At 36.6% G+C, this 15,247-nt stretch overlaps 1 protein-coding gene across 14 annotated transcripts in view; it reads left to right on the forward strand.

The window, feature by feature from the left end:
* Positions 1 to 15,247, forward strand: part of SOX6 (SRY-box transcription factor 6) — a 374,155-nt gene that overhangs the window by 219,885 nt on the left and 139,023 nt on the right. For all 14 annotated transcript variants that reach the window (XM_062608907.1, XM_062608904.1, XM_062608903.1 and 11 more), the window contains 2 exons: positions 7,064 to 7,236; positions 10,872 to 10,940. In XM_062608907.1, coding sequence (XP_062464891.1) covers positions 7,064 to 7,236; positions 10,872 to 10,940 — 242 coding nt within the window. The remainder of the gene's footprint in view (positions 1 to 7,063; positions 7,237 to 10,871; positions 10,941 to 15,247) is intronic.

Here is a 15,247-nt window from a genome sequence, read left to right on the forward strand (position 1 = left end):
CCTCCTTCAAATTCTTTTGAGAAGGGAAAAAGCCCTCTCAGTGTGAATAGAGTACAGTTGAACCTTGAATAGGGTACAGTTGAACCTAAAACTCAGAGGTGCAAATATGAAGTTAGGAGTTGTGAGGACAGTTAGACCCAGGGACTCCTGTCTCTGTCCCAGCCCAGTGTCAGAAAGAGATCTGGATGTGCATTGCTCTTCTGCACATGTACTGCCTCTCTTGGTGAGGCAAAATTTATGTGTGCACTGAATGAAAGCCATGGTATGATCCAAACTAAACAACAATGGGTGTAGGACCCTGATGTTTGCTGTGAGATGTGGTAGAAGCTAAGTTTGCACAGAGCCAAAGAGGTGGCTGTGGTGATGGAGGTGCAGCTAGCCCTGCAGCAGTGGATCCCTGCCCTCTCACTCACCTGTCTGTGACCATACTAACATGGGAAATTGAAGGCTCATTAAGACCTTGCTTTCATATTCACTGTGCTACCTGCAATTTTATGGCTAATCTAATAAAGACAGTTTGGCCTATGATAAGTTTAGGGTTGTATGAAAACTCTCCTGTTTTGTGAACCATATTAGTTTCAAATTGTTCCAACCTAAGGAATTACTTAAGCATCTGAGGTTTAGTATACGTAAAACTAGGATGAATCCTGAAGACTGTCAGTAAAGCATTTTCATCTTTCTCATAAGCACAGCTAATTTAAATTTTACTTTTCTAAATCTAACAGATTTTTCTCTACCAAATGTTTTCAGTAGTTCCTAGTATTAATTCCCATTACTGTTTATGGGCGTAGGGTATCAATTTTTCTTTGCCCAATGCTTAAAACACAGAATCACTTTGAGACCTAAGGGAGTGGGGGGATCTCACACCTTCACAAGAGAAGCTATCCAGTGTTGTTTGCATGCTGGACATGTTTGCTGTGCTGCCTTCTGCATTGGGATGCTACAAAGCACAATAGAAGCATTTATAAAACTTTTTATTGACTAAGGACTGGGCAGTAGCATATGGGAACATAAAGAACTGCTAACTGATCATGCAATAAAGAAAATCCAGTGTTCTAGTATTATAAAAAGAAGGGAGAAAAAAAAAGTCATTCAGAACTTAGTCATATTGGTTCAGCTGTTGTAACCAAAGACTGATAAGATAATAGAGGTCTTTGTGGCTGTTTTCTGCTGAAATGCTTTATCTTTATGATGCACTTGGGGCCCTTTAGAGTAGAAAGCTTTTTAAACTGCTATTGGAGTTAGAACTCAAATTAGATGCTATTGCAATGGCAAAGGGGCTCCTTAGGCAGGCAGCCCTCACAAAGTGACTTTTATCTCAGAAGCCCTTCCATTAGATTGTTACTTTCTTCTCTTTTGCCTGTTTATTTTTGTTGACTTTTCCTGCCCTATTTTGTGGCATTTAAAAGGTGACCCAGTCAAAAAAGGGTAAATGCTAAATGCTGGACAGAGCCTGTGAAGTAGAGACATCACAGCCTATCTGATGTGTGCTGCAGACTGCCGTGTTAGACAGAATGGTTTAACCAGGTTATCTCTGGGCAGCTAAGATCAAATACAATTTCTTTTATGTCTAGCATTGTGGTTTTGCTTTCTTTTCAAACAATGTGCATTAAAAACAAAGCAAAAAGAAAAAGAACAAAACAAAACAAAACCACCAAAAAACCAAACCCAACCTACCAGAGGAATCAATTCAAAAAGGTTTTTGTTTTGTTGTTGTTTTTTTTTTTTTTAAGCTGAAGTTGCTGAATTTGAGTCAAAATAATTTTTGATTGTTGGTTGAGTTGCTTTGGTTAAGGATACTGTGGAACTTTAGTTATGTGATTTAAAACCCTTCCTAATTTCTGGCAAAGTCTACACTTCTTTCTTGCATTACTATCTCTTGTTTTCCTAAAAGTTACACTATGTGTTTATTCTAAAAACATAACAGGAATAATCATTAGTGATTTATTAATTTGTATTTCCTGTAAGTATATGGAGCAGAAGTTAGTTTAGATGCAGTGCATAAACAAGTATGATATTTGTCATGCTTTACACTAATGACAGAATTCAAGAGAACCAATAATAGTTTGCAGATGTGTAGAGATTCCATGCAAAGATCTCAAAGCACTTCAGAAGCATTAACTAACCAGGCATAAACCCCTCTGATTGGTAGTTTTTTTGCTGTGTGTACAAGTTGGGAAACTAAGGCAACCATATTCAAGAACCCACAGTAATTTCATGTCACAGCTAAGAACCCTATTTCTGCAAGCTTTGGATCATGCCTATAAACTTTTTGGCTTGCTTATGACACCAGCAGTTTTTCTTTTATTCACTTGAAAGTATATGTGGTTTTATCTCTTTTCTTTTGCTGAGTGTCAAAGAGATTAGTTTAAATTATACTATGTAAGTCTAGAAGTCTATTTTTTGTTATTCCTGCTTATTTTTTTCCCCTTACAAGCAGTTATTACTCTGCCTCTATCTCATGACAACTTGCCACAAGGACAGTTCCAAATTTAACACTGAAAAGCCTGCTGTGTTTGTCATCATGCAGCTACATCTGTGTATAGACTGAATATGCAGTAAAAGGTAACAGAAATGGTGAAAGTTGGTAAGCTAGAGATGGATATAGGAATTGTAGCGGTATTATGTATCTGTGCTGACAGGATACTCGATTTTTTATCTTTTTTGCAATGCTTAAAGAAATCTAGATATATAAAATGCAAGATGATGCTTAGGGGTTTTATTAAATGCATTGTAAGGTATACAACTATCTTTTTATTACTTTGTGTGCCAGAAATCATGTAATATTGTGATCAGTTTCAAAAGGTAGCTTTTGCCAAAGCAGAATTCTTTCTTTCTAAATGTAATTTTAGACCACAAGTTGAACTCTTCTCTCTTTTTCAGCAGATTTATAGCTACTTTTTATTTTCTCATTCCTGGTTAGGTTGACCTGTGACCAGAATTTCTCAAAAGTTCTCTTTGATGCCTTAGTTCTGTCCAGTCTGACCATTTTATATCCATTTGTGCTCAAATCCTTGCAAAAATAAAGGATAAAATAACATTCATGTTGTTCCTATGTGTTATATAGGAAAAATTAAAATATTGCTACAACCAAATTATTTTTCACCTTAAATTATAATCACAAAATTAATAACTATTTTTTCTGAACTTTTCATGAGACTGTTAAATTTTCATTTTAAAAGAAGTCCTTAAACACTATCGTCTTCCCCAAAACCTCAAAATTTTAAATTCTGCTGGGAAAGGGAGTCAGTGCATCAAATTCAGTATATCTGAAGTCACTGAAATAAAGGCCCCTAAGAAAAATGTGTCAGTTTTAAAGGTCTTTCCTAACTGAAGACCATTTTGTGATAGAGCCAAAGGTTAATAAAATCAGTAGTGAATGTAGCAATTTTACAGATAAGCTATTCACAACAAGTGTAGTTACTTGAATAAAAAGCTAATTCAGTTCTAAAATGCCACATGCAGTAGCAGTGAATAGCTGCTTTTAGGTGCTTTCTGGAGGAGGATAAAATACAGAATCGCAGCACTCTTCTTTTCCAGCATCCCTGGCTGCCTGTAAATTGCTGTGAATGGGACTGTAGGCTGACAGGCTGTATTAAGACAAACTGCCTTTCTCATCGGAGAGATAAAATAAATCAGGTGTTTAGTCAAATTAAAATACTTCAGATGGAGCAGACCCTGGGGAGCACTGATCCACCTGACAAATCTGAGAGAAACTCAAGACAGATGTGTTTTGGGGATAAGGAAGACCCCATGGAAAAAAATGCACTGCTATCTTTGTAGTAAGAGAATAGGATTAGAACAGAGAGAACACTGTGATATATTTTATAGATGCTGGCATATTTACTGTATATTTTTTACTAAGCTTTTTGTTTTATCTTTTTTTATGGCAAATACATTTTACAGATAGGTGTATTTTCATTTTATTTATAGATATTTCTAGTCAGCAGCAGAAGTTTATTTACTAGTAATTAGTTTAGGAATCTCATTTCTTGCTGCACTAAGTGGATGCAAAACAGATGATGATGGCACAGAGCTACTGATGACCTCTCTTGGCCCAGCCAGATCAGCTCAATCTGGTCTGCATTCTGAGGAAAGTTGGTTTTTATTGGTATTTAAACTGTGAAATAATGGTTGGGATTTTCCACTCTAAAATTGAATTAAACCTTCTCCCCCCTGTTCATACAACAACATTCTGCATGTTAGGCTTTTTCTTGTCATGAGCAGTGTTCGGTTAGGTGTCTTGCAGCTTCATGGAGGTCTCGTTATTTTCCAGGAGCACAGTGTACATTTTGTGGTCATCAGTTCTATTCTGTTGTTGGATTACATAGCACAGTACAAATTAAAGAGTAGAGTACTCTAAATGGGGTCATTCACTTCAGATGTGTTTCTCTGGGGGCAAAAGGGAAAGAAAAACAATTACTATGAATTCCTGAAAAAGAACAGTTACTTCTGCTTGCTACTGTGTAAAATTCTGACAGAAAAAAAAACAAAAGAAAAAAGAAGAAAACGAAACAAATTTGCTGCAACTATATCAAAGTGTTCTAACTAAATATAACAAAATAATCAAATGCTTTATAGCTTTAGCAAGCGTTCTTTGTCATAGCTTTCTATGCATATTGTGGCGCAAGTATACAGAATAATATGGAAAAGGAGCAGGAGGTTAATATCTGCTTTGGGTGTGTAAAATATTTTATGACTGTAAGATCGGGGATCTGCATTACAATGCCAAAGCTGCTTGACAGATGTGAAAGTCTCAGGTTGTGGTTTCCCAGGTGCCAGTGGATGGCAATAAGTATCATTTGAGGCACCAGGTTGCTTCCCATTGGCTTTTTAAAATAGCTGGAGTGGTTGATCTCTTCTAGTCACAATGGGCAAGGGAGTTTTTCTGTAGCAGAACAGTCTCTTAAGCATGAAAATGAATTTCAGCATACAATAACATATTAGAAAGCACCTAAATAACATTTGATTTGTGATGCAAAATCTTCAAGACTGATTAACGCAGTTAAGAAGGCTAAGATAAATCTATGCTGAAGTTGCAGATAATTGAGCTCATGGCGACAGTGTAGAGCTCAATACAAGCTAATGGATCATGGCAAGGCAATATCTTCAGTGCAGACATTTTCCTGGCCCCACACCTGCCTCAGTTTACTTTCAAAAGTCTTTTTTTTTTTTTTTTGTTGTTGCTTTGAAACAAATTTTTGCACAGGACTCTTTCACTTCAGTTGTGCATATCACACTAAGGTTTTGCAATGAATTGGTCTGAATACTGAAGTATCTTTCAGCTTTAATTTTATGCTACCATCATATTTCTTGTGACTAAGAAAATTACTAACCATTTCTAAACCTTCTACTGTAATACCTCCTTGTTTGGAGGCCATGTCACATGTGTACTGAATTAAGATTTGGCGTTCCAAGGTCCTGGAACATCAGTTTGTTGCAGACTCTTTTAAAACTAAGATAGTTAACAATGGCTAAGAAACTGAATATTTTCTGTACTTTATGTCATTAAATGCAATTAAGAAATTAACAGGAAAACAGGTACCCTTATTTCTGGGAGTTTGTTTTCTTTAGAGTGGATAACTTAAGCCATGCAGTTTCTTTTTCTATGGAAAAAAGTTACAGACAGAGATTTACTTGTATGCTGCTTTTGCAAATGAAATTCTGTTTAAGAATCATATTGGTCCCATCATAGCATAATGTAAGTAGTAGAGCATCTTGGGTATGTCGCCTGCTTGTCAGAAGTCTGTTTTGTCTTCCCACTCCTTATGAAACCTGTCAACCTGTTTCTTTTCTTCCCTAGAAGATATCTCTCTTACTCCTGGGAAGAAGGTGGAGTCATAATTTTGGTGACAGTTTCTCCATTCCCTCCCAGATCCTGTTCCTCACACATTTTCTTCCTCTTCAGAAGTCCTATAACTTCTTTATCACAGTCCTCTATTTTGAATGGAAGAAAGGAAATATATGAATACACTCTCTTTTGTGCCACTTCACGTATCACTGTGGCAGATTACAGACCTAGTTCTTGATTTGGTTCACTTATCTCTCAGTTCTCCTGTACAACATAAAATTGCTTCATTTATCCCAGTTTCAGCTCTAAACCTCTTTCAGATGTTCTTCCAATATTCCTCAACTGCTACCTTACTGTAATTATATTACCTCTTACAGAGCTGTGGGTCTGAGATGCTCACACAGGGAAATGCAGAATACAGCTCAAAATACAGAAGCGGACGCGGCTGTTTGTGACAGAGTAATATGTTCATACATGAGATAGGATATTTTTGGATTGATTTGCAAAAGGACCCTGTACTCTCTACTTAGGAGACCCATGCAATTTACCCATAAACAGACCATTAAGCATCATTAGTGCAAAGAATAAATGTACCGTAGTTTCATATTAATTAAGTGCTCTCTGTAGAGTAAACTTTGAAAGTTACATAAAAATTTTTAAGCCGTTTTCTCAGGTTAGCCATTTCTCTTAGGGACAAGTAGAGCTCTTTTTCAATTCACATTCCATAACCAAAGCTTCCATTTACCCAAATGACCTACCAGATATATGGGTATTTTAGAGAAATGATCAAAAAACTATTAAACTGCTTCTTCCACTGAACATCATCTTTTAACTATTTTTTTTCATGTTTTTACATACTTGGGGAAAAACAAAATGGAACAAACCCAAACAAAACCCAGACCCCAAACCACACAGCTAAATATATAAAGTTAAGGAAAATTATGTCTAATAAACTGTGACTGTATTTATCACACTGGGCAGATTTAGATGGAAAAGATACAGGGATGTGTACACAGTGTATCATTAATTACTTCTGTCAGAAAAAAAGGAATACTCTGTATCTTTTCTGCTTCAATTTTAGTTATATCCTCCACTGCTTAGGGCAGAGCAAAGCTATGTGCTAGATTATTCTTTTGGGATTTGTTAGTAAAATATATATGCAAGCTGCCATTTGAAATAAGCATGTTGGCTATTCAGCCATTCTTTTTGTGACTATTGCTTGGTAGCTATTGTCTATCTCATATTTACAGTAAATCTTTCCTGCACATTTAGGTACACCAGAAAGCCTGGCAGAAAAAGAGCGACAGCTCTCGACTATGATCACCCAGCTGATCAGCTTACGGGAGCAGCTCTTGGCTGCCCATGACGAACAGAAAAAGCTGGCAGCCTCACAAATTGAAAAACAACGGCAGCAAATGGACCTTGCTCGCCAACAGCAAGAACAGGTGAGGCTCCAAGAAAGAAACCTGCAGAAATGTTTCATGCAGAATGCTTATCATAAACACTGTGCTGTGTGGTGCTTCCTTTCATCTTTTTTTGTTAACAAAGGTTAAATATCTTCAGGAATGACATCTTTTTCCGGAAAGGGGAAATATTATAGGACCGTGAGAAAAAAAGTGGGTGTGGGCATTCAAATAATTTCTTTCCCAGATTAAATGGCATGTGATAGATTTCACAGTTCTTGTTTCTTGCATTGAGATGCAAATTTGGGAGTTACAAATAAGCCAGACTATAACCATTATTTAACTCTTCTTCTTTTTGACAAGAAAATAATTGAACAAAAAACCTTAAGCATCTTTAAACCTTCAAATATCTTCTACAAGTAAGGTTTGATATGGGGCTTTTTGTAGGTTTTTTGTTTGTTTGTTCGGGGTTTTGGGGGGTTTCTTAAAAAAAAAAAAGAAAGAAAAAAAGCTGCAGTTGTGCAAAGAGCTGTCCTTTTCTCATTGTACAAAAGTGTAACAAGAGTGATTCCATATACTAGTCCCCTAGGCATTAGATCAGACAGATCCAAATTAATGTGTGGTTTTTAGAAATCTGACATTATTACTAGAATTATCTTTTCAGTTAAATGTATTTTATAGGATATATACAGCAATATATGCTCTGTTGATTTTAATGAGTTGTGACGTCTGGTATTTTATGTGCTTGAGTATTTGCCCACATGTAGGAATATGGACTCATCCCCTAATGGAAAATAACATAAAGGAACACTGTAAAAAATCAGAAGTTAGAATGTCATTTAGCCATCCAGAGATGACACAGTAATTAACTATTGACACTTGTGAATAAGCTAGCACAAATTAATCTTGACACATTTGCAGACGAGTGATATCTTACAGTGAACACTTTGTAATTATATTTCAAAATGAAAATTAAATGACACTTAAAACTAGGTTGTCATGCTCAATGAAGCGAGCATGTAGCTCAACCGATAGGCAAATAAAATTCAGAATTTGAGCCACATGGTGCTTGTGTACCCTACTTTACTGTGTCAAGCCTATACATCAAGACTATGCTATGGTAATTGCATTGCAGGGTGTTGGATACATTTTCTATCACAGTACTGTTCCATCTAAGAGGAACCACTGACATTAGATGTTTTTGGGTACATTTCTGGTTTTCATCAGTAAATGCCTATTCAAAGGGTATTACATTGTATGTACACGTACAAAAAGCTGTTCACAAGCAGTCTGAACTCCAGCAGATCAGTGCCTTTGCATATGTAAACACAAATCTCATCCTTGCCTTTCCTATAGCTTCCCATTTTAAGTAGCCAGATCACCAGCAGCACCAAACGATTCTGGACAAAGGCTATGGTGTATCTGTGAAAAAACATACAGCACTTAGAAAGAAACACCCATGATGCAGCTCCATGTGGTGTCTGATTTCAATGTGAAATTTCAAATAATTATTTTCTAAAGCTAAGTATCATGATAATCTTTCTATTACCTTCACTGAGATCTTGGCTGCAGGGACAATGTGCACATAAACCCAACAGAGCTTATCTTTAGTGACAAGCACTACACTTCTGAGGTGGAATAGCTCAATTGGTACATTGCTCATTAAAAATAGTAACTCAAACACTCATACAGGATTTTAAGTATTCTCTGTAGCACAGTAACCTTTAGAGTTGTCTGGCAATAGGTGATCTGAGGTCTTAGGAGCTGCCCCTGGGTTACCTGGGCACACGATCTGCTAGCTGTTTGAATTGCCTTTTTCACTAGCAGACTAGAGCATGCTTCTTCATGTCTTCATCCACCATATTTTTATTGACTTTACTGGAAGATTTGTCCAGAAGTATTTGAACACCAGGCTCATAAAGGGAGTTCAATCCCTCTTACAAGCATCAATGTAGTGGGATATGACAGTTGCCTGATTCCTTTTCTGTGAGGCACTTTGCCTTGATCCAGCCCCAGAATCATGTAGACCTTAGTTTGTCTCTTTCAGGCCATATGAAAGACATAAAATATTATGAATTTTGTGTTGGTGTCCCATAAAAAAGTGAGTTTTAACTGTAGCACTGAAAAAAATTACAGAGTATTTTTTTGTATAAAAAATATGTATGTATATTTGTATGTATAAAAAATATACAGAGTATACAGTGAAAAAAATTACGGAGTTATTTCCAGGTGACAAAGTGAGAGATTAAGGAAATGAGACTTGATCCCTGTGTGCACAATTACAAGCTGTTAACATGTAACTGCAGATTCCGTTTGAGTTAATCTGAACAGTTTGCACTAAAACTATGTGACTGTTTATTTCAAAATCAACCTTGCTACATTCCTGTATTTTTTAATCATAAAAACATTTTACTTGCCTTTCTCTGTTTATAACAAAGAAAGTGTGTTCAGAAAATGGTGGGGAGCAAAGGAGATCAGGAGAGGGTTTGCCAAAACTGAAACAGTGGATTTGAGTGACCAAACTACGTTTGTCACCACTTCTTGCTGTTTTATGTGGTTATTCTGCTCTAGATAAATATTTATAGGAGGGGAAATTATATTTAAGAAATGAAGGTAGCAGAAGTGCTGAGGCTTGTGTTTCCAGGAAACACAAATCTTGACCTTGTTTCTATCTGCTGCACGGTTACCCTTCTAAAGCAGAAGTCCAGTTGTTGCCTCAGCTCCCTGCAACTTTTTCTCTGTAGCAGCAGTTCATGCTACTCCTTGCAGGAAGCAGGTCTGTGATCCGAGGTCTGGTTTGCCTTCTGCTCTTGCATGCTGATTTTAGATTCTTTGTGGGATGGTGTTTTGTGGTAGATGGTGTGTTTATGGTAGATTCTCTCTCCTTAGTGTCTTAGTGTTCCCTGCCCTGAATATTTGCTTCTCCCCATCTATGTTAGAGAAGGGATAGAGTGAAACTTTACCCTCCAGATCCCTTACTGAATCTACCAAATGGGGGTAGGAATATCTACGTATTTCACAGGGTTGTGCTGAGGATGAGTACTGAATATCAGGTACTGCTTTTGTACACAATGAGGCCCTACTTGAGTAGTTCCAAGGAAGACTTTGAGATTTACAAGGAAAGTAATGTGCTGCTCATTGTGAATGAAGTTAGAGGAGCTTGCCCTGGGACCTTGTATTTATAGATGTTTCACTATTCAGCACTAGCTAAGGCTTCGGTTCAGCAAAGCAGGAAAACGTGTGTTTAACCTTAAGCACCTGCGTAATCCCATCCCCATTCAGCAAAGCACTTAATTTTAAGCATGTGTTTCATTCCTATTGTAGCTAACAGTAATGCATCATAGTCAAAGATCACCACAGGCTTAAACACTTTGTTAAATAGTGATGAGATTATTTATGTGCGCACAGATAAACCCATGTTTCTGTGCTTTGTGGAATTAAGGCCCAAGTGTTTAAAATACATATTTCTGACTGGCTAACAAGATTTTTATGGGTTTTATGTTGCATTTAAAGTGTTTGCATCACATACCCCTAAAATACTCTTTTTTTTTCTTTTTTGAAATAAATGATGCTTAATAAGACTATAATAAAGAATAGCTAATAAGGTGTTTTCCACTCAATAATATTAAAGTTTCAATATGACTGTTTTAATTTAATGGCAATTTTATTTCTAATAGATTGCAAGACAACAGCAGCAACTTCTGCAACAGCAGCACAAAATCAATCTACTGCAGCAGCAAATTCAGGTCAGTGTGTTTTATTGCTCTCTTCTGATTATACTAAAATTTCGTTTATGGAGAGGGAAGGATTTAAAATAAAGCAGCCACATGCTTTACTAACAAGCCTCGGTAAAGATGCTCTTTATGAAGGGTCTTTGTGTCTTAGAAAATTATTGTAAAACATCTTTTTTGGCGGAAAGAGCTTTTCTTCAATAAGCAGAGTATACTTCTGTAAATTATGAAGTGTTTCTTAAATCTTGTCTTTAATTCTGAAATCTGCAATCAGTTTGACTTGTATTTTGTGAAGTAAAAGCAGTCTCAATCATTGTTTATAGAATTCCTTATTCTACAAAGGCAAAAGTTGCTATATAAGAAGGTTAGAAGGATGTTTTCCATTTCATTAACTAGAGTTAACAGCTGTAGAATAGGATTGAGACAGTACTAAGTCCTTGGGACCAGTCTGCTCTGTACAAAGACCCACAGCTATATGTGTACCATGTACTTTTGGAGTAACTGTACCTTTATGTTATGGAGGTATTCAATTATGTGTACTTGTGCTCGGAATCTGGTAATTTTGTGCAAATACATAGGGAGCGTCATGTAGGTAGACACACTGTTAACATGTGACTCTATTACCTTTTCAGCTTCACACTTTGAAAGTCTTTCTATGGCCCTGTTCTTTGATTTATTTTGGTTTGGTCTGACAAATGATTGTGCTGCCAATTGTTTGTTATAAGCTTGGACCTTTTCTCCTTACTCAGCTGATTGTCATGTTACTAGATGCCAAAACTGAAGTTTTTCCTTCCCTCATCCCAAAGGAATGATTGTAAGTGCTTTTGCAAATATTGTAATGCAGGTTACAATTTTGGTTACACTTAAAGGAGTTTAGTCAACATACATAAATGCATTGATAACAAGGGATGAAAGACACAATTGAATTTTAAAGCACAGTTATTGTCATTACCTGTTGGAAGACTGCATGTTCATGTTAAGTGTACATAAAGGATAGAAGAGACATAATAATAGTGAAAGGAAAATATGCACCATTCGCAAGTCTGGTTTCAGAAAATCAAGTATCCTACAAAAAAATCTTAACTTGCCATAAGAGCTAAGACAAGCATAGGTGTCTGCTAAACAGAATAGTTATTTGCGTATGTTTTACTGGGAAGTATCCTGCTTTGCAGTAAAAAGTTCAAAGGTACTTTATGTTTAAATTGATTTAATACTTTCCAGTAGCTTTACCCTTCCACTGACCCTGGGGAAATATGGTCTTAGAATATGTTGCAGGTTCATTTTGAAATAGGCTGCAGGGTCATTTTCTTCTTCACTCCCAATTTTTCTCTTACATAGTGATGAAAACGCCCCAGGTTTTCTCTCCCATCCTTTCCTAGACATGTATGCAAAGAAGTGTTTTAATGATTGTTCTGTTCATCTGAACTAAATTATTTATTGGTGGTCCTTCCCTATATTTGCTTCAAAATTCTTGCCAGTATGAGCTACTCTTACTCCATAAGTCTCACTAGTTTGGCCTCTTTATCTTTACAGGAATCTAATCAGTGTATTTGAGGCAGTGAGGTCTGCTTCCTTTCCCAGCTGCTTAGCCAGATTGGTAGTGGGCATCTTATTGCCTGAAGAACATTGTAGGTTCCAATATGAAGCCCTAGGCATGTTGGACAGATGCCATCTCAAACATACATTGGTTTTATGAGGAGATTACTCAAAAAAAAATGCTTGTTAGGAGATTATTTCTTAGGCTAAGTACCAGTTTGCATAGTCCATTTGCTTGTGAGCCAAATGGTTCTTTGTTTATTTGTTCATTCGTAATTTTGTGGCAACTTCTTTGGTAGCCAGAAGTTGCTTGGGAGCAAAGTTAGTTGCTAAGTTGCCTCTGCAGTTTATAATGGGTTTGTTGCTATTGAATTGATGACAAGTGTTGCAGTTGGGATGTGTAGCTCCTTAAGGGCTACAGATGAAATGGAATTAAAGCAAGAGGCAGGTAAAGGACGCTGCAGTGCTGGTTTTCTCAGGTTCCCTCCTATCATCTTCCCAGGAAACCTCAATACCAATACTGAAGTTGCACTGTTTTCTCTGGGTGGAATTCATTAAAAAGTAGAATACTGCAGTGTAGACACTGTCTCAGTTCTCCAGATGATTGTTTTTATGGTGAACAGAAACAGTGAACAGTTTTAGGCTGCTGGAAGGAGGCAAGGCTTGCATGTCTACAACGGTTCTAACCTTGAAAACTGCTTGAGGTCCTGAAATCCCTCTGAATTCTAAGCCTTGTTGCCAGAATTCAGTTCTTTCAGTTTGGTGCTTGAGGACTGCTTCTGACCCCACCGCATTCAGCTGAGCAAGGGAGTTGATCTCGCTGATGCTTGAAGCATCTTGCTATAGGTAGGATTTCCCTCTGGGGTGTGTGTGTGTGTGTGTATTTAAGGGATGAGCCTTTGAGGGCTTCCCTCCTCTGGTGGGCAGGCTTCATTAGGACAAGTCCTCAATTGTGGCTGAAATCTTTAAAAGGGGCAATGGTTATTCAGCTTCTCCGCAAAAACTTGTCATGGGTATTACTGTGACAGCTGACCCAAATTGCTTTCATTTGGATCATTTCCCTTCACCTTATTTCCCTGTACTATACTTAGTGCCATTGCAGAGCATTTAATTTTCTGTTTGAATCAGTATGATTTCCATTGCATAGAAAAACTGGTTTCCTCTGCTCTCATAAGTATTCTGTTTTAATTCGGCCACTAGAAATAATTCCTGATTATTTTTTTTCAGGTTTTAATTTATGCATTCATCTGCTGTAGTTTCATATTAATCTTCTTGAATTTTATCTTTCGGTTAGAAAGAGTGAGCATGATTACTGTGATAGTAAACAAATGAAAGAATAGTAACATAAAAGTTACAACTATTTAAACTGTCCTTGAATAGGAATCTTTTGAATCACACTTAAGAGGTTGAACCAATGAGTCTTTCCTTATCCATGATTAACTGCTGACAATTCAGGTACCTGGTGAGCTGAATAAGGACTATCTCTTTATGTGAAGTACATGTCTAAAGATCAGGAATAATTACGTTCCACATTAGCCCTCATAGCCTCTCTGACCTGGTTAATTAATTTTTTGCCAGGTTAATAATAGTAGAAATAGATTTAAAGGTGTGCTTCATCATTAAGTAGGTAACTGATCTCCAATTTTAAGAGCCGAACCTTTCATTTATTACCTTTTGGAGACATGTTAAAGCTCCTTGCAGTGAGCTTGCTGAAAATGCACAAGCTGGAATCCAGTTATTGTGAGTTCAGTTACGCTCTTGGAAGTTGTCTCTCTTTGTAAACTGTATTTAGCATTGAAAAGCAAAAAACAATTGCAATGCTACTGTTCTGGCACTAGGGAATATTCTCCCCCACATTTATTTTTTTAATTTTTTATTTTTTCAGTTATAGATCATGAAACTGATCCTCTTCCAGCAAGCTCTGAACAGGACCAAATAAAGCCATTGAAAGCAATTTGATACTTCTGTTGGCAGGGTGCGCAGATCAGATACTCCCTTGAAGGAGAGTGAGAGTTATAAACAAAGCTTAGAAGTCTAGGAATAGCCCCCAGCTTCAGCAAACCCTTAAAATATTTTGTAATTGTATCTTCAATCACAAATTACTCAGAAAAAACAGACCTTTTTTGCCTTTATATTTCACTGCTGTATGCTGTTTTTAATTGCCCACAGGCACACTGTTGTGATCTTCTTTGGAAGTTTAAAATCAGGATAAAAATGCAAATCTATTTATTTCTCTTATCTAATCTAATTAACTTTTACAAGTAATGATAGATGCACTGTAGCCTGCATCAAACATTTTAATAATGATGTTTTGGGATTAAAGAATAGGTAAAAGTACTGTAATTTATAAGCAGTCAAGATTATGGCAGTAGAAAATGTAAATTATTCTGGTGGCTTAATAAACTATAGCTGCAGAAAGGATACATTTTTGTTAAATTCCAGTTTGTTTATGAATAGGTTCCCAGCTGTCATTGGTATCTTTTTTCTTTTATTTTTTTTCTAACAGTTCAGTTTAAAAAAAAAAATAAATAAAAATCTATGTCTGACTCCATTCTGCAATGCAGTTGTGTACACACGGAAACAAGAAATGATGTTACGTGCATGTAATGTGTAGTTGGCTGCTAAACCTTTGATTCAAATTCATGGGGCTCTGCTGTAGGCATGGCATTGCAGCTCCCGTGCAGCTCCTAATTTGCTTAGTGAAAATGGAAACTAATCCAATGGAGGAAAGACAAATATGTTAAACATCAAACTCAGATGTTTTGTAGTTTATTTATTATTACATA

The sequence above is a fragment of the Pezoporus occidentalis genome, unplaced genomic scaffold, assembly GCF_034315485.1.
Source record: "Pezoporus occidentalis ecotype Australia unplaced genomic scaffold, CSIRO_AGI_Poc_V1 ctg131, whole genome shotgun sequence".
Lineage (NCBI taxonomy): Eukaryota > Metazoa > Chordata > Aves > Psittaciformes > Psittacidae > Pezoporus > Pezoporus occidentalis.